The 27,682-nt window shown below is 45.7% G+C and overlaps 1 protein-coding gene across 2 annotated transcripts in view; it reads right to left on the bottom strand.

Annotated features, from left to right (window-relative positions):
- The window catches only part of GRK5 (G protein-coupled receptor kinase 5), a 226,746-nt gene extending 199,473 nt beyond the window's left edge, over positions 1–27,273 (bottom strand). For both annotated transcript variants that reach the window (XM_081536227.1, XM_081536217.1), the window contains exon 1: positions 27,024–27,273. In XM_081536227.1, the coding sequence (XP_081392353.1) occupies positions 27,024–27,075 (52 nt within the window). In that variant the 5' untranslated portion in view covers positions 27,076–27,273. The remainder of the gene's footprint in view (positions 1–27,023) is intronic.
- Positions 27,274–27,682: the final 409 nt, after the last annotated feature.

Consider the following 27,682-nt stretch of genomic DNA (forward strand, 5'->3'; position numbering starts at 1 on the left):
GTCTCCCGCATTGCAGGCCGATTCTTTACCAGCTGAGCCACCAGGGAACCCCAAGAATACTGGAGTGGGTAGTCTATCCCTTCTCCAGGGGATCTTCCTGACCCAGGAATCAAACCGGGGCCTTCCTGCACTGCAGGTGGATCCTTTACCAGCTGAGCTAGTAGGGAAGTGGCGACCCTATGAATCCCGACACTGGCCGTATGGTCACCCTTCAGGGGCGTCACCACTTCCCGACAGGGCCCAGGAGAATGTATCAAACCACTTCCAGATACAAACTGCATTCGGTTATTTAATGTCCGGCCCTGAAAGAGACAGCAGCCATGCAATCCACTTTTAAATAAAGAAGAAGATTCTCTTTGCTCTGCTCTCTGACACGGAAGCTTGAGTATCTAATAGAAGGGAGGTGTTCTCCAGTTTGCTGCCCAAGCAGCCAAAGTATCCAGCTTTAAGGATACTGTGTTCTCTAGCAGGGATTCTAATGCGCTGAGACTAAACCTTTCAGGAGGAGAAGGGTGGGTTAGAGTCTGGTCCCTGAACAAAGAGGGCTGGGGAGATGGCTGGGGCCATCCTAGCCGCCAAGGCATGGCCACACCCATCAGTACAGATGGAGTAGAATCTCTGCCCTTTATTTTAAAGCCTCAGAGGAAATCGTGCCACCTCCCCGGGGTGAGCCAGTCCAAAGTTTAACTGAGCTCTTCAGGGCTAGGCACCCCTCCTTCCGGTCCACCCTCCACCCAGGAAACCAGTAACATCTGATCCTCCGGCCTGTTGTCTGGGCAGCCTCCACCCACTGTAAGGGGCATTCTCTCCTCTGCAGGCCAGAAAGCCTTCTCTGGGCCCAGAAAATGCTCAAGACACAAAACAGAAACACACACACACACACACACACACACACAGATCCCCTTCCTCTCCAGCTCAGCGGGCTCCCCTCCTGGCCTTTTAATCCTCAGGCCCATTGGAAATGGAAAGACAGGAAATGCAAGATGCAGTGCCTGAGCCATTTTCATCTTAACTCCTGCCCTCCCCCACCCCACCCTCTCTTCCCTTGACAGACAGACAACCCATTAAGAGCTCGCTCATAATAGTCTTTCCTGTAAGAACTTGTAAACAGCATCCTTGGAGCTTGACTTGGGTGTTTCCCAGCTCACTTACTTCCATTTCCTTTGCCGTGGAATGTTTCATGGGGATGGGGGAGGCTGATGGGAGGGCCTCTTCCCCTCCACCCCCTTCACCTGCGCTGCTCGGCTCCCTCCTTCCTTCAGTACCATAGAAGTTTAAGTCTCTTCCCCTTGAACACCACTTCTACCACTTAGATTGGTGTGTTCCTTTTTGTTTCTTTGAAGGAAGCCCTTCCATTCAGTAAGCTGAGACTCCTGCCATAGCCTTCATTCCAATACATTCCCACCACTAGGGAATCATACCGGGTTCTTGGCAGTTCTCAGCATTAAATGAACAAAACCTGTGCCTGCAGAAATTATGTTTTAAGTAAACACTGTACCTGCAAAACTGCTTTTTTTTTCTACAGGAGCCCTTGTTTTTATATAACTTAAAGTTTGCAAGGTAAATACACTGTAGTGAGGGACAGTGGCTCCAAACCCAAGGCTTGGTCAGGTGACCTAATTGAGTGAAGGAGACTTGAGATGAGGCAATAGGGAATAGTGGGGTCTGTGGTGAAATGTGGAGCCTGAACCTAGCCCCAAAATATGCAACTGTAGACAGATGTTGTTATGTAGAAATCCTTACTTCATATTGCCAGAACTTCCAACGTTCTGAGAGAAGTCTCAAGTCAGGAATGCTACATGAAATTTTCTGACTTTTAAAATAGTGTGTGGAGAACTTCCCGGTGATCCGGTGACTAAGACTCTGAGCTCCCAATGCAAGCGCCCTCGGTTTGATCCCTGGTCAGGGAACTAGATCTCACAAGCGGCAACTAAGAATTCGCATGGCTCAACTAAAGATCCTGCGTGCCCCCACTAAGAGACCCAGCACAGCCAAATACAGAAATAAATATTTTTTTAAAAATAGTGTGTGGGCTGAACAGTCTGCAACTCCTGGACTAAATGATAAATAACCCCCGCTACAGCCCACACCCCAGCACCACTGGGCACTGCCACCACCTACACCAACAACACAACACGGACAGCAGTGCCCACGGAGAGATGGCAAGGGCATGGGGCTCCCAGGCAGGGGGATGGCAGGGGCAAAGGCAGACCCCAAGCCCCCCTCCTCAAAGCCCAGCTCCCCTGGAGGCTCTGGCCTCCTGGGACGCCTTCTGGGAGCAATCTAATTTTTTAGGAAGGAAACAATCAGGAGCTAGGGTTCACTCTAGAGTCATTCACTCTAATCACGTTCACTTTACAGAAATTCACTCTACAGCCGGTTTCGCTGAAACAGATCTGTAAGAGATATGATGGGCAGCAGCCTTTTCCTAGTAAAAATATACAAGATATGCTGAACACAAAGCCCTGAACTAGTCTGCAGGCCCCTGTGAAGGAGTAGAAACCAGTAACTCAAATAAATAATCCTACAAAACAAAGGCCTATACCTTCCTTCCCAAACTCAAAGCAGCGGGTTGGGCCCAAGACCCTACAGAGAAGAAAAGTGCATTCTAGAATCATCTTCACTTGCCTGGTTTAAACCACCGAGAAGACACATAATACTAACAAGTTACTTATTCTCTTTCAGCTGCAACTGCCTCATCTGTGAAACGCAGGTAACAACAGCACAGTTCTAATAGAGTCCCTGGAAGCACAGAAACCATCCATCAGCCTTTGGCCAACAGCCAGTTTCAGGAGTTTCCTGGGCGCTCCTGGGTTCATAATTCATCCCCGAAGTATCTACTGAGCACCTTCTGTATACAGATGCACGACAAAGAGCAATACATAGGCACAGGCCCTGGCCTCCCCAAATCCACTTTTATTTCTAACAGTAAATCCAAAATATAATAAATTTTCAAAAAGGGAAAAAAAAAAAAAAAAAGCTTCAGAAATTACTCAAGCAGATGTTCTTGCATCTTCTTATTAAAATGATTCATGCTTTTTGTTACAGAACCAATTCACGAGTTTGGGGGAGTTTAAGCAGGCTGGATGTGTCTTACAAATGGGTGCTCAATGAAAAAAAGAAAAAAACTGTCACATACTCCCACTCCACAGCATTTGTAACAGGTCCACTCAGCCCACAAACAGTAGTACATTGGGTGTTTCCTTCACCAAGGATCTAATTTACATAGACTTAACGGTGTGATTTTGTTTTTAAACCTTACTCTTTTGCTTTAACATTTTCCAGTTAGTTACACATTAGTGAATCTCAGGACATGGTTTTCCAACCATAATAGACAAACCAAGTCACTATTATTCTCTGTCCACCATGTTTGTTCTCCTGATTTATTTCTTTAATATAAATCTACACATGAAAGAACATCACAGTCGATGAAAGCCAGATTTAGAAAAGAGTTCTCACCCAACCTAGGTTTCCAGATCAAATTCAATGCACACTAGCATTTCAAATCCATATGAAAAAAAGAACACCTCAAAATATATTTCTGCCTCCCACTGACTGTGGGACTTGACTAGGATTCCTACATCCTCTGTGCCTCAGTTTCCTCATTTATAAAATGGGGAGATCAACTCTGAATACTCATTGGAAGGACCAATGCTAAAGCTGAAGCTCCAATACTTTGGCCATCTGATGCAAAGAGCCAACTCATTGGAAAAGACCATGATGCTGGGAAAGATTGAGGGCAGGAGGAAAAGGGAGTGACAGAGGATAAGATGATTGGATGTCATCACCGACTCAATGGACATGAGTTTGAGCAAACCCCGGGAGATGGTGAAGGACAGGGAAGCCTGGCATGCTGCAGTCCATGGCATCTCATAAAGTCGGACACGACTGAGTGACTAAACAACAACCAGCTACCTACTTCACGGGTTTGTAGTAGGGACTCAAGCAAATACAACATACTTTTATCAAATTTTTTTTTTTCAACACCAACATGAGATAGTGGAACATAGTGATGGAAAGGGAACAGACCCTGGGGCCTGGGTTCAAATCCCAGCTTTTCCATTATTAACTGTGACCTTGGACAAGTTAAGGAAATTCTCTGAGCCTCAGCTGTGGAACTGCCATTAAAAATAGTATCAACCTCAAAAGGCAGTTGTGAGGAGGGCCCTGGCAGACATAACACTGTATTAAGTTTATAGCTATTTTAATGATGATAAAATGAAGGCTTATCAGAGGTGTTACCCTCTCCAGGGCGAGTGGCTATATAATGAGTTTATGGACATGTCCAGGCTCCCACAAGAAAACAGATTTTGGGATCAAACCAATGTCAGCGTAGACAAATCCACTTCTGGGCTCACACACGGCTATTGTTCCTGAACACCTTGGGTTTACATTTCCATGGTGACCAGCATGTTTGTTTACTTGTTTCCTGATTTTTTTTTCTACAACTGAAGTTCCACAAGGGCAGCCAGGTTGGAGACTGTATTGTTTGTAGCAAACATCAAATGCACCTGCCCCTGTGCTCAGGCAAAGCCTGAGACAAATGTTCAGCCAGCCTTCCTGGACTCAGAGGATCCCCCTGATCGATGCTCTCTGAGCCTGCCTTCTAGGGCCACGTATCCCCTAAAGACATGAGTTCTAACACTGAGGGAGTCAGGACCCTTTGACTGTTAGTGTCAAGTCACAGGTCTCCCCAGCAGGAAGTCCAGGGGGATACAATTGGCTCCCAGGACGGCTGGAGACCAATATCATATAAATGACACAAGGAATTAATCTCTCTCTCTCTCTCCCTCCCTCCCCGTCTCTCCCTCTCCTCCTCCCCTTTCCCACCCTCTCTTTCTCTCCAACTCTCTCTGTCTCTCTTCCTCTCTCTCTCATGCTGCCTTTATTCTCAAGCAGGATGTGGCAACAGCCACCAGCAGCTTCAAGCTTCCCTTCCGCTGGCTTAGCAACCCCAGCTACAGAAGAGCAGCCCTTTCTGGACCATGAATCACATCCTCATCTCTGGTCCCTGAGGGTAAAGAGAGAAGCAGTGCTCTGATTGGCCAGGGTAGGGTCACATGCTCACCGACAGAGCCAATGAGAAGTCACTACCACCCACCATCATGAATTGAATAAGGAAGGAGTGGTCCCCCAAGAAAAATGGATGTGCTGTTACCATTAGAGGGAGTGGGTGCTGGGCAGGGAAAAACAACACAGCCATCTGCTCCCACATTTCTTCAAAGCTGCGGCTTGCTGCCACCGCACCCAAACTCCCCTCTGGCCTGGGGGCCCCTACAACCTTCTCGGCTGGCCATTCCTCCACTCAGTGAGGCCCAAACCATACCTGCATCTTTTCCTAGAAGCAGCATCATTTTCCCAGCTGCTGTGCGATGCTGTCTGGGCTCAAACTCAATAGCGTTGTTCACACACGTCCATATCCCATTAGGTGCAGAGTTCCATAGATTCAGCCTCCAAGGCCACGCCTACCCACTCCATCCCTTCTTTTGGAGAAGATCTTGGTCAACTCCCACTCGCTTCTCAGAACCACTGGGCATTTGGCCTCACAGCCTCCGCTGCCAGATCCAGCCTCTTCCAGCTCGGCCAGTACCAGCCTCCTCTGTTCAAAAACGCAGTGACGCTATTTTGCCTAAAAATTTAACTCCCGACCTCTCAGCCTGGCATTCAGAGACCTCCCGACTCCCTATATGACTATCCACTCTTCCAGCCTTTCCACCCGCGGCTGCCCTGCAACTACTCCAGACACCAGGCAAACCACCACCCCATGCCACTCCCCGCTCCCCGCCCCATCACCACCATTTGGCTCGAGCCTCCCCACTGCCAGGAACCTCCGTCTCCAACACGCTCCACCCTGTAACCTCATTAGGTGGAATTCTTCCCATAACACTGGCTTTAGGGTCAGATCCAAGTTCCAACACTTACCAGCTGCATGACTCTGGATAGGTACAGTAGGCTTTGTATCAATTTGTCATGTGCACATGACTATGACACCTAACTCACTGGATTGAAACATACATCTCTGTAAAGCCCCCCACCAGGGACTTCCCTGGTGGTCTAGCAGTTAAGACTCCATGCTTCCACTGCAGGGGGCACAGGTTCAATCCTTGGTCACAATGCACCCAAAAAATAAAAATAAAGAAAAAATATGTTTAAGTCATTAAAAAAAAATTTTTTTAAAGCCCCTTTCACAAAGCCTTGCTTCCATCACCAGTCATATCCACAACTGGGTGTTGTTTTTGCTTTGGCTCCATCTCTTCATTCTTTCTGGAGTTATTTCTCCACCGATCTCCAGTAGCATATTGGGCACCTACTGACCTGGGGAGTTCATCTTTCAGTGTCCTATCTTTTTGCCTTTTCATACTGTTCATGGGGTTCCCAAGGCAAGAATACTGAAGTGGTTTGCCATTCCCTTCTCCAGTGGACCACATTTTGTCAGAACTCTCCACCATGACCTGTCCGTCTTGGGTGGCCCTACACGGCATGGCTCATAGTTTCATTGAGTTAGACAAGGCTGTGGTCCATGGAGATCCAACCAGTCCATCCTAAAGGAAATCAGTCCTGAATATTCATTGGAAGGACTGATGTTGAAGCTGAAACTCCAATACTTTGGCTACCTGATGCAAAGAACTGACTCACTGGAAAAGATCCTGATGCTGGGAAAGATTGAAGGTGGGAGGAGAAGGGGATGACAGAGGATGAGATGGTTGGATGGCATCACCAACTCAGTGGACATGAGTTTGAGTAAACTCTGGGAGCTGGTGGTGGACAGGGAGGCCTGGCGTGCTGCAGTCCATGGGGTCGCAAAGAGTCAGACACCACTGAGTGAATGAACTGAACTGAACTTATAGGGTCAGGCTAAGTGTCTGACTCTTTGTGACCCCATGGACTGCAACCCACCAGGCTCCTCTGTCCATGAGATTCTCCGGGTGAGAATACTGGAGTGGTTCACCATTTCCTTCTCCAGGGGATCCTCTTGATCCAGGGATGGAACCCATGTCCCCTGCATGGCAGGCGGATTATTTACTGCTGAGCCACTCGAGAAGCCCACTTCCTTTACAGAGCCTGACATTCAGCAGGGGCTCTGTAAATGATGGCTTCACACTGTCAACCACCAACCTCCGTGGTCCAGCCCAAACACCAACTCTCGGTGAAGCCTTTACTGAATGTCCCCATCAAGACCAACTTTGTACATATGTTCTACCTTGTAATGTAGTTGGTCACATACCTGTCCTTCCCCAACTATCCTAGAGCTTCCTGAAACAGAAAGCTGTCTCTTTCGTCTTTACATTCCTAAAGCATATCACCTGGCCTTACACACCTAGGAGGTGCTGGAATCATACCAGTGAAACTGACTCCAACTGTGTGCATCCCAAAGTATTCCTGTCATTAGCTGTTCATTGGTTCACTTGATAAAGCTTACAGGACCCCAGTCCCAGGCACACATCCCTAGTTACAAGATTCCAGAGAGTCACAGTGTCTCTTTATCAATTTCCCAACTTGTCACACAAGAATCCAAGGGCTCACACCCCACTAACTGCCACATGAGGATAAATTAAGCTAATGGTGGTGGTTGCTGTTGAAGGAAACATACAGCACCCACATGTCCCAAAGAACACAGCCAAACAAAGCAAGTGCCCTGGAAGGAAAAGGAAATCAACCCTGAATACTCATTGGAAGGACTGATGCTGAAGCTAAAGCTCCAATTCTTTGGCCACCTGATGCAAAGAGCTGACTCATTGGAAAAGACTCTGATGCTGGCAAAGATTGAAGGCAGGAGGAGAAGGGGACGACAGAGGACAAGATGGTTGGATAGCATCACTGACTCAAAGGACACGAGTTTGAGCAAACTCCGGGACATAGTGGAGGACAGGGAAGCCTGGGGTGACGCAATCCTTGGGGTTGCAAAGAGTCGGACATGACTTGAGACTGAACAACAGCAACAACAACCCTGCCCAGTATACTGAGAAGAGTCCCGTTCTCCACTCTTGCCTCCTACGCCCAACCTCCGAAATCCCTACCCAGAGGGGCTGCTTGCCTTACAAACCAAACCTACAATAAAATGTAAGCTTTTCCAAAAAAATCAAATTCACATTTGAAAGACAAAGATGTTTCTCCACCCAGCAGAGTCAAAAAAAAGGGTACTAGATGCACTAAGGCATTTATTCAAAGATTCAATCCAGCTAGTCAGTCAGCCAACAGATGGGTCCAAAAGGAGAAATTTCTAGAATCATTTGGGCAAGATGGCTAGAATAATCTTATGACTACCATGGTGAAATGCTAAGAAGGACAACCCTTGGTGAGAGCCAGAGGGCCTGGCATGTTTATTTTTTTTACGGATTTTATTTATGTTCCCAACAAATGGCCTTACAAGGCACAAATTGTCATTCCCCACCCCCAAATGGAAATGCCTTTATTTTTCTAAATATAATGGATGCACACTATACAAAATCCAGGTTTTCCTAACTTCCATTCACTGTGTTATGATCATCTCGCTGTGTCAGTAAGAATAAATATCCATAATTTCTTCAGGGTTGAATGTGAGTCCATTTTTTGAATACACCAAAATCCATTTCATCAAGCCTCTACTGAAGGTCACTGAAATTGTTTCCAATTTCTATTGTAAACACCCTCTACTGAATGACCACCTGCAAAGCACTTGTACATTGATTTCTTTTTCTGAAGAAAATAACTTTTAAAATTTTTAAACATTTTTTTGACCATGCCACGTGGCATGCAGAATCTTAGTTCCCCAACGAGGGATTGAATCTGCACCCCCTCCATTGAAAGCACAGAGTCCTAACCACTGGATCGTCAGGGGAAGTCCCAACCACTGGACGGCCAGGGAAGTCCCTAAGAAAATAATTTAGAAATAGAATTTCAAGGCCAAGGGTTACACAATTTATATATGTATGTATCCCAAGCTGTCCTTAAGAAAGACTTATTAATTTATACTCCTATCAGTAGTGGAAGTATCATGTTTGAAAGAACTTATTTACCCACATTTCCTTAAAGAGGCATTATCAATGCTTAAAAATTTTGCCACGCTAAGATTATGTGCATATAAATAAGATTCTGCTTACTAGTAAGATTGAGACTATTTTCTTGTAGAGTGAATCCTACATACCACCTATCTGACCAGTACCCTTTTTATTCCCCCTAGAAGTAACCTCCCCACTAATAACCCCCATTCTCTTTGGAGCCACCATGTTCTTAGGACTTTACCTCCGTGGCCGGCAACCTAAGATTCTAAGAACTGATGCCTGTGATTAATGTTAATTGTTCCAGAGCAATCCACTGACAGAAAGCAGGCCCGTGGAGTCATTCCTTAGGATTTTTTTCAAATCAGAATTGGGGAGGGAAATACCAGTCTTGCTGGCATCTAACATGCCTTCCCCAATGACTGGTTAGCTAGTTATCTCAACACCGTTTCCTGAGTAAGCTGTTCTTTTTCCATTGATTTGAATGCATCCTTTATTATATACTAAATGTTTGCATATACTTGGGTCTGTATCTGAACTTTGTATTCTATTTATATTCTTTCTTTGGTCTCTGTAATCTTTAGGGCATTATCCCCACGTGATGATAAAGATACAGAAAGGCTACATTATTAGCTTTGTGACCTCAGATGAACTATCAACAAAGCAAGGACAGAAGCCAAATTACCAGTCTCCACCTTGTACCGATTCCAGCTGTAGGAACCTTACACAGAAGAGGACCACCAGCCCTCTCAACATCATGCTCGTCTATGAAATCTGTGTCACCAGCCAAGCTAAGGCAGATGTCTAGACAGGATGTTGCAGGGGAATAAAGAAGCGGGTCAGGATTTGCCAGGAAACTGACAACAGTGCCTGGCAGCTCCCATTCCCATCTCTAACCTCTTTCCCTGTGGGTGACAACAGTGTCCCCAACTAGAGTCCTGAAAAGCAGGCAATGCCAGTAAATCTCTCTGACTCTCTGAGGGATGCCACCAAGTCCACATGAAAATGTTCACATTGCTAATGCCTAGCTGGAAAACTCCTATATTTTCTCAACACGATTTCCTTACTGGTTTTTGGTTTTTTTTTTCTTTGACCAGACAGAGCACTGTCTCTTTTTAAACTTTCCAAGAAGACTGTTTATTAAGATAATGCAGTGCAGAACAATCAAACTGTTTATTTTTTACTTTTGATTTAATTTTCCTTTCTATAATCCACTAAAGAAAACACTAGAATCATGCATTTGCCTTTCTTAGATTGCAGGCTTCAGTTAAATTAGCAGCGACGGATTTGGGGTTTTGGGGTTTTTTTTTTTTTTTTTTTCCTGTTTGTTTCTATTACACACATAACCCCTCCCAGCTCCAATTCTTTCCTTAGGGTAATTTTCATTTTAATGTGTAATGCCTGCTCTTCAAATTAACATCAAATCTTATTATGAAGTAACCACAGATGAATTGTTATCAGTGGACTTTGCACCAGCAAATTCTCAACATTTGAAGGGTGAGAAGAGCTCCAGAATTCATGTGGGCTAAGGTATGCATTTAAACAGCTGAGGAAAGTTTGGCTCAGAGAGGTCAAGCAGTGAGTCTAAGCTCACACAGCCAGTGGATCAGTGGCATATCTCCCTCCCCTTCAACCTTTTCACTGTGTGAAAAGTCACTTCGATTATGTCCAACTCTTTGCAACCCCATGGACTGTAGCCTACCAGGCTCCTCTGTCCATGGGATTCTCCAAGCAAGAATACTGGAGTGGGTTGCCGTGCCCTCCTCCAGAGGATCTTCCTGACCCAGGGATCGAACCCATGACTCTTTCGTCTCCTGCATTGGTGGGCAGGTTCTTTACAACTAGTGCTACTTGGGAAACCTTGTCACTAGAAGCCTTAATTGCGCTTTCAACAGAAATGGCACATCTTGACGTGGTGCACTTAACAGCAAGAGAAGATACCACATTACCTTGAAAAGCAAAAAAGTAGATGTCTCAACGCCGCCTCTAGGAATTTATGAAACGGCTTTTCCCTGAGCTGTGCCAGGTACGAGCAACACAGCAGCCCCATGTGCTAAAAGATTCTGACCCCTGGCTGAACGTGTCTGTTCCTTGAAGGTGACGCACAAGGAAAGCAGAGACCTGGGAATCTAGAGACTTAAGTTCTGGTGCCAGTTCTACAGCAGGCATCCCAGCTGTGTTTAAGCATCAGGAGGGCCCCCTCAGCAAGGCAGTCCGCTGATTCTATTGACCGATGCTGCCAAAGCAGAACCAGGACTTGGTGGGTCAGCCCTGCACCAGGCATTTCGGGGCTTGAACCGCAGACTTCAGTTTACCATTAACATTTGATGAGGCCAGGGAGATACAAGGAGAGAAAAATCCCTCATCCCTGCTCTCAAGGAATTTGCAGTTCAATGGGTGAAGCAAAAAGCCTATCTAATATATATATATATATATATACATATTTAAAATCCAGCTGGACAGAAGATATGAGTTCCCCAACACTAAAAGATGTGAGCAGAGGGGAGAGACCTACTGTGAGGGAAGTAGCAGAGGGTCCTATCTAGGGAGCCAGGCTGGAGCTGAGTCTCCAAGATCATCTCCAAAGAGAGTGAGAAAACTTTTATTTTTTTATTATTTTTTATTGGACTATAATAGCTAACATTGTTATATTAGTTTCTGCTGTACAACTAAGTGAATCAGCCATATGTATACATATATCCCCTCCCTCCTGGAAGTCTCTCCCACCCCTCTAGGTCATCACAGAGCACTGAGCTGAGCTTCCTGCGCTTTACTGCTCTAAATTTTACATATGATACTGTATATATGTCAATCCCAGTCTCCCAGTTCACCCCACCCTCCCCTTCCCCGCCTATGTCTACACCTCTGTTCTCTCTGTCTGGTCTCTATTCCTGCCCTGGAACTAGGTTCATCTGTACCCTTTCTCTGGATTTCACATACGTGCATTAATATACGATATTTGTTTTCTCTTTCTGACTTACTTCACTTTGTATTACAGGCTCTAAGGCCCATCGGAGTGGTGGTCCTCACACCTGGCTGATCCTCGGGAGTTTCTAAAATACAGCTTCTCAGGTGCTTGCCATGAGCTTCTGATTCAGAATATCGTGAGCAGAGCTCGATGTTATGGGCTGCATTGTGTCTGCTCTCCCGCCCCCCCACCAAAAAAAGATATGTGGAAGTCATAACCCTCAGAATGTGACCTTTTTGGAAACAGGGTCTTTATAGAGGTAATTAAGTTAAAATGAGGTCACTAGGGTGGCCCTCAATCTAGTAAGACTGATGTCAATAAAAATTAATTTAAAAAAATAATCAGCGTGTTAAAAAAAAAAAAAAGTAAGGCTGGTTTCCTTATAGCAGGGAGAAGTTTGGACCCAGAGACAGACAAGTACAGAGGGAAAACCGCCTGGAGAGACACAGTCAGAGGAAGTCTGCCATCTACAAGCTAAGGAACGCTGGAGGCTACCAGAAGCGAGGTCTGGAAAATCTCTTTCCCCAGCACCTTCCGAGGGCGCGTGGCCTGCCCACAACTTGATTTTGGCCGCCAGAACTGTGAGACAATAAACTGCGGTTCTAAGCCGCCCATGTTGTGGTCCTTTGCAGCCCTGAGTGGCCTGGGGAGTTCATGCCGCCTGGGAATCAGTATGAGAGCCCAGCTGCCATGGGGGAGCACCCTCGGGTCCTACTCTGAAGGCTGCTTCCACGCTGGCCCTGCCCTGGGTGTCCACGGGGCTTCCTTTGGTCCTGAGGCCCTTCCTCTGGGGAAGGGAGGAGCGGGCTCTGGTGGTGGAGCTCCTTCCTGCAGATGCCAGGGAGCCCACGGCCCTGTGAAGACATCATCCAATTAAGGGACAGCCTTTCTCCTTCCCCTTGGGCTTCCAGGCGCGGTAAGCCCCGAGGCAGATGAGTCAATACATCCTCAAATGCTTCCCGGAAGAAAATGCCACTCTCTCCTCCAACTGCTACAAAAATACTGAGGACCCAGTATTTGGACTTTGCTCTGTAGCCAAGCTTATCTCAGAAGGAGATAGACTAGGGTGGGCAGGGCCAGGACTTGTTCTCTTTCGTACTGTTTTTATTTGCGCTCTGGAGTCTCCAGGTGGGACCCACAGAACCTTCACCCAGGTAAATCATATGCAAACCTGCAGTCAAAGCAGTTACCAACAGAAGAATCTGCAGGAGTCCCCAGAGGAGAAAGCCCTACCAGTTAAGTGATAGGAGGCAAAGGACATTATGTGGAATCAACAGCCCCTTTGAAAGAATTAGGAAACGGTGCCCCCCCTTCCCCAAAATACAGTTATAAATCTACTTCCTCTGAACAACGAACTCTGAACCCCAAGTTCAGATGCCTCCCTCGAGTTACTCAACATACAACAAACATGGAAGTCCTTAAAGATGGGGAAAGATGCAGTGAGTTAGCACCAGAGGAAGAATGGGGAGAAGTGGGTCCTTGCCGTGTGACTTTGGAAAATCACATCACCTCTCTGAGCTTACTTTTTCTCAACCTGAGATAACAATAATAATGGCTGCCAAGGCTGGCTGGTGGTGATGAGCAAAAGAGAGAAATACATGAGAATTCCCTGGCAGACCAGTGGTTAGGACTCCTCAATTCCACTGTCAGGGGCCCAGGTTTGACCCCTGGTTGGGGTACCAAGATCCCACAAGCCTTGCAGTGACGCCAAGAAAAAAAGAGCAAAAGAAATATGGGCCCTTATCTGAGCCTGTGTTCCCTGCTGATTCACACATGCAAAACCCAGGAGCAATTACAAAGTTGTTGCCAAGTCAGTCTTTGCCCAAACTTATTTCCCTAACTGAAGCTTTGAATACCATAGAAAACATGACTGAACACTCACATGGGGGTGTTAAATCCTAAAGGTTTCAAAAATGTCTCATCACATGTCCTCATGTATATCATGTTTCTTCCTCGTAAGAAAATGTGCTGTGTACATCCCTAGGGTCACTTAACTCCATTTCAGAAAATATCACTATTCTTTCCAAAGTAGGGGGTGAGGGATGGGGTGGTGGGAAGCCCTATTAGACAGATACCACCATGTGGGTGGGGGGAACTAAGTGTTTAAGTATATAATGATGTTATCCAATGAGTAGAATAGTCCCACACTGTTTACAATACATTGAAAAACTGGAAAACCTAAATTGTTGCTGTTGTTCAGTTGCTAAGTCGTGTACAACTCTTTGTGACTCCATGGGCTGCAGCATGCCAGGCTTCCCTGTCCTTCACTATCTCCTGGAGTTTGCTCAGACTCATGTCCATTGAGTCAGTGATGCCATCCAACCATCTCATCCTCTGTCGTTCCCTTCTTCTCCTGCCCTCAATCTTTCCGAGCATCAGGGTCTTCTCCAATGCCTTCTTTATAGTTAATGTCTTGGTTAAATACATCATTTAAACTACTCCAAAACAACCAAAGACATAGACGCGTTTACAACAAAATAACCCTTAAAGGTCTCTTAGAAAACGCCCAGCATTCCATGACACTCCATTTCCAGAGTCTTTCACAATTTTTCCTTACACCCCTCCATCTCATGGGAAACTATAAACACAGATATGGGAAGGCACTACAACTTACTGTTGACCGAAAACAGCTGCAGAAGCACGTGTATACCAAGATCCCACTGGTGTCAAGTGTACCTGTATGTCCATACGTGCGGATACATAGAGATCGGGGGAAAACGTCCACCGGAATGCTGATAGTAACTATCTCTGAGGGGTGGGACAGGTAGCAGGGGCACAAGGGAGGAGGGAGATTTTTACTTCCTTCTTGATGTTCTGCGTTGTTCTTTGCATTTTCTCTAGCAAGCAAGTACTGTCTGTGCAGGAGCTTCCCAGGCAGCTCATTGGTAAAGAACCCACCTGCAAGGCAGGAGACACGGGTTCCATCCCTGAGTCGGGAAGATCCCCTGGAGTAGGAAATGGCAACCTGTTCCAGCATCCTTGCCTGGAAAATTCCATGGACAGAGGAGCCTGGCAGAGTACAGTCCATGGGGTCGCAAAGAGTCAGAGTCGATGGCGCGACTATGCACACACACACACACAGCATACACTGTCTGTGCAAATGTTTGAAAGCCTTCAAATTAGGTAGAATGATTCAGACTGAACTATGAGTCACAGTGCCACACTGACTATTTTACATACATGTTAGTACATTCTCCTATTAGCTGGTAAGATTATTGAGGGCAGCAGCTGTGATGGAGCAGAAAGACTATCAGAGTGGAGACTGGGTTTTGCACTGGGTCCGGGCTGTGCAACTAGCAGAATGCACCAGGAAAAGGCATTTACCTCTCTTAGCCTTTGATTCTTTATCTATAATACAGGGAAGAATAAAACACATCTCACAGGACTGTAGAGAGTCAATGAAACCATGGGTACAAAGGATTGTATAATTCCTAAATGATTCCGCTAGAAGCAAGGGGGATTCCCTGGTGCTCCAGTGGTTAGGACTCCACGCTTTCACTGCTGTGGGCGCTGGTTTGATCCCTGGTTGGGAAACTAGTCCCAAAGTCGTGCAGGGTGGCCAAAAAGGTAAATAAAATTAAAACAAAACTACCTTTATTTAAAAAGAAAGAAATGTTAACTCCATTGTTTCTCATCCTCCGTTCAGAGCCTAGCATGGGGCCCCGCACACGGTGGGACTTAACTAAATATTGGATTTATGACACTAGGGAAGATGCAGGAGCAACCTCGGGTTATTCCGCTGGGAATTCTGCTTGCAGGGATTCCCCCAAGCTCTCTGCTTACGGCAGACAATTAGAAAGCAAAGGCCCACCATGGGAGAATGAAATTATAAGCAGACATAAGTCCACTTCTCTGATTAGGCCTCTCAAATGCTCGACCCCCTCACAGGCATTCCTGAAACGTTTGTAAGCCGCCCAAAAAGACTAGCGAGAGTACCAGGCAGTAGGATATAAAGCAGTTAGCCACCTGATAGTAAACTGAAGGGAACCGGAAGACCAGCCCTCACCTTAGTCACCCAGGGAAACGTCGAGGAAACCAGGTTTGTCCTTCTTTAATTTGCATCCTGCTCTATGTTATAAGAAATTAAGCTTTAACTTTAAAAACCCCTCTAATTGGATACTACTGATGGGAAGTCATCTGGGGCAAATATCTAGGCCTGGTGCATGCAGTCCATCCCAAGCAATGGTTAGTGGTTTAGGGAACGAGTGTGTGGCAGAATAAGCAATGGTTACTAATTATTATATAGCACAGGGTTTGGCTCGTCCATAAAGCCCCATCATCACGGCCCCTTCCTCTCCAGAGAGGATTACAGGATTGACTGTTTGGACATTTTTTTCTCTGAGCGAACATACATTTTCCTTGTCTTAATTGGATCCAGCCTCTTTGCCCTGAGCAAAGAGGCCATTTTTCTATAACGATTCTATCCTTCAAATGCCAGGTCGGTCATCAGCCATCCCAGGATCTGGAAGAAGCAATGTTTGGCTTCCTATTTTCTTTCCATTTGCTCAGCGTTGTTCTAGCAGTGATGTGAAAAGCATGTGAGGATCGTGTCTTAAGCTACCTCCGATTTAGCCAAAAAAGGTATGAGTGCTATCAGCTTGAAACATCTTCGACCCACACAGAGCCTTCAGAGTTGGGGCAAACTGTTTGCCCCGAATGTTTGGACTAATGCAAATATTTATTTCTTCCAAAACAAGTAAAACAAACCACTTCCAAATTGGGGGTGGGGGTGGGGAAGTCTGCCAGACATTTTTCACAGTTAAGACAAACATTTGGAAAACATTTTCCAATTTGCCCTATACCTTTAGTTAATCTTTCTTAACCATGTTGAATCATCTCCTAATTTGCCATCTACTGTGACATGAAGACCACTTCTTTCTTTTTTAACATTTATTTTTTATTTATTTGGCTACACCAGGTCTTAGCGGCAGCACTCCGTTTCTTCCTTCTTTGTTGCAGCATGCAAAATCTTATTTTAGTTGCGACATGTAGGATCTTTAGCTGCAGCATGGGAGCTGGGATGGAACCTGAGCCCCCTGCATTGAGAACTCAGAGTCTTAGCCACTGGACCACCAGGGAAGTCCCCCAAGGCCACTTCTTGAGGACCTTATTTTCTTGGCTCTTCCCCTCCTCCACGTAACAAACATAGCATTAATCAATCATTCCCAGATCAAGGTTAGTTGGACACCTATGTTGCAGGTACACACTCATCTGACTGACAGCCTCCTTAATCTGTGACTGTAGGCTTAAGTGGCATCAACCCACAATAGCCCTCAGCTTGAGAAAAATGGGATCTTGAGACATCTTTGCATTCAAGCCTGTAGCCCAATTCTCTGTCCGCACCCGACTCCCTATTTTGGGATTTCCTGGTGGCTCAGTGGTAAAGAATCCACCTGCAATGCAGGAGACACAGGTTCGATCCCTGGGTCAGGAAGATCCCCTGGAGGAGAAAATGGCAACCCATTCCAGTATTCTTGCCTGGGAAATCCTATGGACAGAGGGGCTCGGCAGGCTACATACAGTCCATGGGGTCTCAAGAGTCAGACATTGACTTAGCGACTAAACAACAAAAACCCCTTACTTTTCTAGAGCCTGGGGTTCCTTCTCAGGGGATGTTATCTAAGAATACCAAGGAGCTCTTCCTGAGTGTCTGAACAGACGTTAAGATGGAGCAGAAGCCATGGGAGAGCTGTTTTCCATGGCCCGTTTGTTGACCTTCTCCAGCTTGTTTCCATTTCACAAGTGGTGCTAAGACCCGCGCCAAGATGGAATTCCATTTCAAATGAGGTTTCATAAGGCCTTTTATCAGATATGCAGACCAATTACACTGGCTGGGTTTTCTCTACCCTGTAGCTGAGTCACTCTATCCTTCACCCCCCACTTCCTTTCCTGCAGTGGTTAAGTTCAGAGCTTCACCTTCTCTGCAGGAGCAGATCAAAGGCTTGACTTCCTGTCCCCTCATTAGGGGGCTAGTGACATCCCTCTGTCTCCTCTCCATCAAGACAGCAACCCCCAAGAGACTCTCAGCTCCCAAAGAGCCTTGAAAAGTTGCTAAATTAATGCAAAAGGCATGCGCACACACATGTTCTGGTTTCTAAACGCAAATACCCATACGGTTACCCCTGAAACATTGAAAAGGTTAACCCCAAGAGAGATTTTCTGGGGAAAAAGCTGCTTCACACTCTCTTTGGGAGGGAGAAGGGGTGTGCCCCGCGATGTGGCAGGGAAATCACTCCAGTAGGTTTCCCCCTCCCCCACCCCAGCCCCCTACTTTTTCTCTTTTTTAACATTTATTTGCCACCTGACCTCTTTAGTTGAGACACCTGCGCTCCGGTTCCCTGACCAGGGATCGAACCTGGATTCTAGCCACCGGACCACCAGGGAAGTCCTTCTACTTTTTTTATTAGTAAAGAAGAGTTGCAGAGAGCTGAGCATATACCTAAGGTGTCACCATCAGAGAGAGGTGCTATGGGACATGGATATCCCAAGGGGCAGCAGGCACCAAGGGAAGCAGGGCTCGGGGCAGGTATGGCCTGCACATACTGGGTGCTCACACCTGGCCCTGCCAAGGAGAGGGCTGCTGCCACTGACGTGTGGCTACTACCGTCCATCTCCTTTAAGCTCCTGTCCTTCGGGGGCAATTCTTTGGCTACTCAAGATTCTCCCCAAGCCCTGCCAGGAGGACAAAGAACGCCAAGAGGCTGACTGGCCTTGCTCTTCGGCTGTGCAGGTATGCATGAGGGTGTGGGGAACGCGGGTAGAACACAGGTGATGCGGCTTCAGAAAGAATTGCAGCCACGTGTGCACACACGCACGGGCATGTATGTTATTTGTCCCCTCCCCGACCCCATCCCTGCCAATCACAGATTCATTTGCATTGATAAAGAGTTCTATTTTTTGCTTCTTTAAATCATCACTTTTATTTATTTATTTATTTGGCTGTGCCAGCTCTCAGTTGTGGCAGGTGAGATTTTCATTGCCACAAACAGGATCTTTTAAGTTGCAGCACACCGGCTCAGTAGTTGTGGCACACGGACTTAGTTGCCCTGAAGCATCTGGAATCTTCGTGGACTAGAGATCAAATTCAGGCCCCCTGTCTTGGGAGCATGGAGTCTTAACTGCTGGACCACTGGGGAAGTCCCAACAGTTCTACTTTTAAAATGGAAACGCTGACTGTGAGGACTCACCTTATGGTAGTCATTCAGAACCTAGTAGGAATTACATCCTCCAACTGCTCTCAATTTAGCTGAAATCAGGGTCTGGGAGGGCAGTGAGATTCCCATTTTGCCCCTTTCCCCAGGAAATCTGTTAGAAACTCTTTCTTGCCCACAATGGCAACCTCAGAGCATTTACATTTAGAAACCATACCGCCCTGAGAAATGGGTTTGGTCTGGGGGGTTTTGGTTTCTGTGGGAGTTTGGGGCTTATATTAATATGATTATAAGGGAAGGGAAAGATTTCTTTGGGAACGTTAAAGGATTTTGGAGGGCTTCTCCAGGAAAGTCCACATTTCAAGTAACCTTGGACAAGTGAGCCCCTTTCTGCTATCTCACTTTCCCCGTCTGATAAACAGGGGTGATTTCTATTGTGGAAAGTGGAGAACAGCTGAGGAAACCCCCTGGGAAGGCTTGGGGCAGCCCAGGCCCTGGACCCCCGTGGGCCTCTGTGGCCACTTCCCAACCCAGGAATGTTCGTATCTGTTTATCTCAGTTTCTTTTACTTTCTGCACAGGTCCCGGAGGTTGTCCTTGGAGGTTTATTTCATCATTGCCTTAAAAAAAAAAAAAAAATACTGATACTCCACAGGCTACAGATTCCTAGAGACAAAACAGGCCCAGTGGAAATTAGCCTAATTTATTACTGACTTCTGTCAGGAGGAGGTTACCAGTTGACTCTTTGGCACAACTTCAGATAGCTATTCTTTGCTTCTGACCCCAAGAACAGCAGCGAGCTGTTTTATTGTTTCAACTAATCATGCTGCTTTTTAAGTGTGTTCTAACAGCGTTGTCCTTAAAATGTTTCAAATCTCGCAGGAAAAGTTTTTAAGGAGAAATCATTTTAAAGTGGATACAAGAACAGTGTGTTTTTGACATCTTTCTCCATGATCTTCTTGCAATCTGTCCTGTTCAAAAGAAATGGAAACTCTTAAAATTGTTTTTATCAATCGTCCTGTTCATTTTAGACCACCTTTTTTGAAGTAAATAGAAAGTGGGGGTTTTTTTTCCTTCTTTCTGTGGATTTACAGTACACACTTTTTTTTTTTTAATTAAAAAAATGATTTTAAAATATCCTCACCTCAGGAGTTTCTAGGAGGAACATGGGGCCCTGTGGGAATCTGCATGCATGCTAAGTCGCTTCAGTCATGTCCGACTCTGTGTGACCTTATGGACTGTAGCCTGCCAGGCTCCTCTGTCCATGGGATTCTCCAGGCAAGAGTACTGGAGTGGGTTGCCATGCTCTCCTCCAGGGGATCTTCCCAACCCAGGGATCGAACCCACGACTCTTATACAAGTCTCCTGAACTGGCAAGCAGGTTCTTTACCACTAGTGCCACCAGGGAAGCCTGTAATACACACTTAATTTGAATCAGGACAGTCAGTTGCTCAATAGAGGCCAATTTCCCAAAAAGATACAAAAAAAGGTGGGGGAGGTGAGAAATATGAGTGGCTTATTACTACCACCAATATCTACGATTGCCCTTGAACTGCGTTTTTCTCTGATTAAGACTCAGTCCTAATCTCCAATCTCCCAGCCCCCTGCCCCCCAGTCCTTTGTTTCTCACCTCCTCCCCCCACCCCCCCCTTACCTTCTCCCAATTTTCATGTCAGAAGTTATGAGGTTCTCACCCTCATTTAACTCAATGTGTGTAGAACCCTAGAAGTTATGTCCAAGGAACTTTCTGCAGAGCCAGGGATACTCCACTTCTGCACCATCCAGAAGGGTAGCCACCGGCCCCTTGTGACTGCTGAGCACTTGAAACGTGGCTGGCACGCTTAAGGAATGGAATGTTTCACTTTAATTAATTTTAAAAAATATTTATTTGGCTGTGCCAGGTCTTAGTTGCAGCACTCGGGCTCTTTAGTTTTGGCACATAGGATCGAGTTCCTGGACCTAGAATCGAACCGGGGGCCCCCTGCATTGGGAGCTCCAAGTCTTACCCACTGGGCCACCAGGGAAGTCCCTCACTTTAATTAATTTAAATATAAACAGCCACACGCAGCCAGTAGCTATCATGTGGGAGGGTGCATCTTCAGAGGACTAGACAGACACTTGAACATTTTCAGGTCATTACAGGTGACAGGCTCTACCAGAGGACATGCTCAAACCCAAGAAATCCCAAGAAAAATCCAGAAAGGAAGGCAGCCTCCACCATCTTTACTGCAGAACAGTGGTCCATCGGTTCCTCCCAGGCTGCTGCCCTAGGAAGACCACCAGTGTGTTACCTGAAAGACACCTCTGTACACCAGTTTCTTCTTGGATCTTCTCATTACGCAACCAAAGGGACCTCTTGCGATAGTTTTAAGTGGTTTCCACTTGTAGGAACTGACCTTCATAAAAACACTCGTCTTGGAAAATTAGCAGTTGTCTTCCAGATTCGAGCCTATCCCTCAAATATGACCTCTGAGTTATCCTTAAATCATGTTTTGGTCCCGCAGGCTAGTGTCCAAGTTCTAGGCACAGCAGAGTCAACCAAGTTTCCAGCTAAGCAGGTTATACCACAATCAGCTTCAGCTCCTTGGAGGGAAAATCAGGTTCTACTCAGATCTGATTTATCAGTTTAAAAGCCTAAGAAGTTAATGATGATGTCCAATTCCATCTCTTCACCCACCTCCAGCTGCGCCTCTCCAAGGCTAACATCCACAATGTCACCTCCCACAGGGTCCTTCAACAATCAAATGCTGAATGAATGAATGAATGATTTGAGCCTTGTAAGAATTTCAACAGACAATTTAAAAATGGTTTTCACAAGACAAGAAACTGGGGGAGGGGGCAAAGTCTAGACAGGACAGAACTGCTTTCTCTTTAAAAGGTAACAGGAATAACTGTTCAAATATTTGCTGTTAATAAAGAATTTTTGCTTTGTAAAAAAGTAAGCACGATTTATACCAAATGGGGTGCTTCCCCCACTGTCTGGATGGTATTAAATCCAACAATATTGTCTTTATCCCCAAAAGATAAAATTTTAAGAAGCTTTATGGATTAAAATCTTTTCAGTATTGAGGGTATTTTAAAATAAAATTTTCCACTGAAATGAAACAGCATGTGTTTCAAAGTAAAAATCATTCCTATTACTTAGGCCCACATAATCTATTTTTAATCATTTAAAAATCACATCTTAAAACCCTTTATCTTCACTATTCTATTTTGAAGTGAGGTGTGGGGGCCAGGGGTTGTAAGACTGAAGAAATTCCCTTTCCTTTTCTATGTGTCACCTGTTTTTAGTCACTTTCTATCACCTTCTCAAGTTTCACCTAGAATTGTATCATCTATTGTAGTAAGATCTTTTTGTAACCATAAGATTTGTTTATTTAAAAAATGTCAAGATATTATAATGCTTTACCATGAGCCACAAATATACTGGCAACAAATTATTAACTTTAAATATTGACCGAAGTCCTGAAACCATTTCATCAGAAGACTGTGAGATCCCAGATCTGGGTTGAACGGCCCTTGGGAAAGGTCAGTTTAGTCCTGCACTGAGCTCTTTCCTGAAAGTCACTCGGATGTTATTGAAGTCTTCGGCCCACACCCAAAGGGTATCATTTAGCAAGCCACTACAAGAGTTATGGCTGCTGAAGACATAATTTAAACAAGGATTAATCTGGGGAGTGGAAGAATCAAGCTTTCTGGAGTTTAGAATCTGACAAGAAGCAGCTAAGCTATTGAAAGATGAGAGTCTTGAGGGCATTTATCTGATGGTTTTAAAAACCGGCAGCTAGATTAATTAAAAGCATCATTTGAAACCTTTCTGTAAGAAAGCAAAGCCTCTTGAAACCATTTGCTTTTGGTTTCTCCACCTCCAAGTTGTCAGTACTGAAAAGAAACTCAGAAAAAGTAAAAGGCAGTTTTGTTTAATGATGGCATTGTACTTAATAGGCCCAGCAGCTTTAACACATGATGAGCTGCCCGAGCCCAGGATGCAAAAACTGCTGCTCTTCTGTACGGAGAAGCTTTAGGGCAGAAGCAGCCACGGGGCTGGATTAAGTATGCCTGCCGATAGCAGTTAAAAGGGCTGCAGGCTTCAGAGACATTCTAGTGTTCTAATAACGACATTTCGGTTTTGTCATCATGAACTAGGGGTGCAAGGAAAAGAGGGAAGGGCTTTCAGCCTTGCTGTGGAATGCTGAGTCTGTCCCAGCAGGCTGGCTGCATGCAAACCCCCTTCCCTCCCCTGCCTTCCCAGCCTCTGCGGTCACCTCTTTCCGGGTCTCCAATCTTAATCACTGGGAAGATCCAGGCCAACAAATTTACAGAGATATGTGAGTGAAAGGTTCTTGCACGTTCTGATTTTCGACATTCTGACCAAGGGCAAAATCATGACGTTTCTGACTTCTCAGTTCCTGTAGTCGTGCCTGCTAGTACCATGTTCGGGAAAATGTGGTCAATACTCCCTCTCTGTCCTCTTTATTGATCAAATACGGCTACTACTGCCCTGGGAAGAAAGGAAGGGTGGGACCTTACAAAATTTCTTCTCACCACCGTTCAAAGAAGTGAGGCAAAACACTAGAATATGACAAAAACACAAAAACCTTTACTGCAACAATAAAATCAAAAGGAAACACACAAAAGGCCCTCTGCAAACACTCTTTCTCACTACTATGATTTCAGCACTAGTGTGCCTGCCAATTTTCTGAGATTCCGAAATGTAAATAGATAGACAGATAGAATTAGTCTTGGGTTTCTTTTCATTAAATGCTTAATCACTTAGCTCATTTCCATAAATTGGCATGAATTCAGTCTCAACTTCTTTTTTTTACCCTTAACCACCCATTTTTTAGGAGAGTAATCTAAAGTTCCTAAGAGTGATCAAGTTAATGCTTTCTCTTGAGTCCAGAACAAAATACATTTGGGTGGTTTAAAATTTTGAACCCAGATCTCCATCTTATCAAAAAACAGTCACAAAGGTGCAAGCTGTTTCCAATGTTTTCTAATTATTAATGATGAACCACTTTAATTCACTTACAGATTTTCTATCTTATCGCTATACTCATTTTTCCACTTTATACAAGTATTATTATGGTAAGAATTTTAGCTTACAATGAATTTAGAAGACATCTGCCTTTGAGAATGCATAATAATAACAAAAGATAGGCCCCCAAATTACCCACCAACATAGACAACTACAATTTATAGCATTTGCAAAGTGTGTCTGTCTTTCTTCAAGGCCTGTTTCTCTATTGTTTGGGACAAATGTGACTTTTACTTGAAAGCCACATTTTAAATTGTTTACAATGCATTTTGTTAACTGAACTAAATTCAATTTCACATTCACCAACCATATTTCTCATTTATAACCACTCACAAGAATCTTCAAGGAAGAAGTGGTTTTAAACATTGTAAACAATTCAGATTTTTAAAGATACTACAATTTTTATGTTAGATCTTTCATTATATTGACTGGAACTTTCATTTCTGACTATGTGGGTACTGTGATTATTAGGAAAATTATTTAATTGAAAAGAATCACTTCAACTATGTAAGAATTGAGAAGAGAAAAATAAATTGCTTTTATTTCTAAAAGCTTTTACAGTAATTAGAATATACGTGCTCAAATCTTTAATGAAGACCCAGTGAGAAGAAAGTGGAAGCACTTAAAATCATGGATTCTCTTTAGACATAAAAGAGAAAGAGGGGGAGAAATGCAGATTTCAAAATGAAATTTCCACGTAAGTAATTAGTTTTTCTCATTAGGGTATTCTTACGGGGAAGGCCCCCTCCATTTCAAAGGAATTTCAGGAGCTATTTTCTCACCCTGAGATGACTACCAAACTCTCAAAGAGAAATTGAAAAGACTTTAAAAGGAAAAGGAAGTAAAAGGCACATTCTTGAGAACTTTTTAATCACTGTAATTCAGTCATTCCATATAAGCCTCCAGACTGTAGCTCTCTTTTCCAAGGCTCTAAAAAAACCAATTTGTTAACCTGACAGACAAAATTACCAAGCGGTGCATTCATTTCAGTGAAAAAATCTGGGGAGACCAAACTGGGGGAGAAAATTAATAATACTCTGCCCACTCCAAGCAAAACATTTTAAAAGAAGCAATCAAATGCTAAAAAAAAAAAAAAGCAAGCTCTAGGCAAATAAGTGTGTAGAGCAGCAAATGTAGGCAGCAGAATTCCCCGGGCAAAAGGAGAAACCAGTGAGACTTGCAAAGCCTCCAGTATCGTCACATCCAATGATTTCCCAGGAAAAAATTTCAGAATGGAGAGGGAAAACTTTCCCAGCCCCCGAGCCCTCAGGTGTACAACCACTTTCCACCACTAGGTGGCGGCTGCAAAGGCTGTGAGCCGGGGGCTGTTTTCTCCGCTTTTTCCCCCTCCAGGACTCACTGCCCTGTTCAGGAGACAGCCCACTAGCCTCTTAGTGCAATTTGCTAAAAATGTTGGGTTAGGAAAAAAGAAAATACTCGGGCTTTAGAAACTGAAGTCACCAGGAACAGCCTCTGTTAAAAGTCTGTTCACACCAAAGCTGGGCAATGGGAAGAACAGACCTGCACATTTTCAGCTCGGCTGGAGTTTCCGAAGCAAACCTTCCAAGATGCTGCTTTGGAGACAAGTGAAGCTGACATTACGACATGAGTTGTTGAGTTGTGCATCACCTACTCACACACCGTCTCCAGTGCCACAAGGTGATGGAATCGGCTGGATAAACATGAACCGTTTTACTGCTGGCCAGCAAAGTCTTCCTTCATTCATCAAAGTGTGTGAATGAAAAATATTAAGAAGTAAATAGGGCGTTTTCGTGGACTGCTCGCCGTGTACTCTTCTGAAGTCAAGACCTTACCGAGACTGCTTTCGACCTTGGGTGTCAAATAAAGCCTCCTCCCATGAAAGCGAAAACCACTTCCCTTTTCATAAAAAGGCTGCACCCAGAGCTCAAATCTTGGCAAAAGAAATGTTACATAAATTCCAGGTGTTCCTAAATATGTATGCTTACCCGCACGGAATCATTTTAGGAAGCATCTAAGTTTCTGGGCCACTTTCTCTCTCACCCTCTCCCTCTCTCTTTCCATCTCAAGGAAGAATCAAAAAGTGCGTTTATGGTCTCGACTTAGCTTCTTACCCACTCCATTTAGACGATATTTCCTGCCAACCTAATGCAGAAAATCGAATGATTTGCATCCAAAACGCATCTAAGCACTGGCATACTTACCTTTCTTTTCCTAATTAAGCCATAAACCAAAAAAATTCACTTATCTCTCCCCGTCTTCAAAATCACCCCAAAATCATGAATTCTTTTCTACACGATTTGCACAGCCATCCTCTTGTTATGTGAACAGGCTAATTCCTCAACATCTTACTTTGCCTTTAAAAGGCTTCCTTCCACACGACGGGATTTCCCTAAGAAACATTCCCAGCGGATGGTTTCCAGCAATAACCTATATCAACTCAGCCGGCGCAAGCAAAAACTTGGCTTCTGCTAATTCCACCCCCCGCCCCTCCACCCTCAACACACACACACACACACACACACACACACACACACACACACACACACAGAACCGTCCCGGGCCAACTCGGAAAAGCTGTTTGATTTGCATGTTTGCCCATCTCTTCCTGAATGAATGCCTTTCCAACTGACCTTTCAACAGCTGCCGAGAAGGCACGGCACAGTAAGGTTAGAGCTGGAAACTAGGGAATCTTTTTTAGCATCCTAATCCTTGCAACCTCGACGTGACGTTTTCCTTTCTCTGCCCAAGTCCATGTTCCCAGAGCACAAGGGCAGGAACCGTGAAGCGTTTGCCGAGCACTCTCCGAGGTGCCCTGCTCCCGACCAAACTCACTGCGGGCATCCCGCACTCGCCCGATACCCCGGCTCGTGGCGAAGGCGCCAGGCACGCACCCGCCCTGCCTCTTACCTTCCCTGGCTTTCAGCAAGACCGTGTTGGCCACGATGTTTTCCAGCTCCATTGACAGTCGGCGGTCAGCGAGGGAGCCGGCCGGCGGGGCTGTCAGCGCCTGACGGTGCTGCCGCTGCTGCTGCTGCTTGCCGGAGCCGGGAGCGAGCAGCCCGCCTAGCCTACCGCATTATTCTTTGCTCTTATCCCTCGGAGTTTCCACCTCTGCAAAGAGGAGCCGCCGCCGCCGCTTCTTCCTCCCTCTGTGTCCCCCCTCCCCCCCTCCCTCAACAGTTTCCCCCCCACCCCCCACCCTGCGCGCTGCTCTGTCACTCCATTCTCCTCCCCTCCGGCTCCCGCGGATGCTTTAATGCTTCGGATGCTTCTGCCTCCCCTCTGTCTGTCCCGGGGGTGTGGTACTCGCAGGCTCGGGGCGGCCGCACTACGCAGGCGCCGGGCCGGGCCACGCCTCCCGCTCCGGCCCTCGCGGCGCGGGGCCTGCTGGGACTTGTAGTTCGGCCCCGCGTGCTGGTCTGGGGCCGGGACTGGCGCGCGGCGGCGGGAGTCCGAGCACCGCTTCGGGACGTGCCCTCGGGGGAAGGCGTAGGGGCTGCAGCGGGCGAATCAAAGGCTGCTCGGCCGAGCTGAAGACCCCCACCTACCCACCCAGCCCAGTCCTG

The sequence above is a fragment of the Giraffa tippelskirchi genome, chromosome 2, assembly GCF_054371585.1.
Source record: "Giraffa tippelskirchi isolate mGirTip1 chromosome 2, T2T-mGirTip1v1.2.pri, whole genome shotgun sequence".
Lineage (NCBI taxonomy): Eukaryota > Metazoa > Chordata > Mammalia > Artiodactyla > Giraffidae > Giraffa > Giraffa tippelskirchi.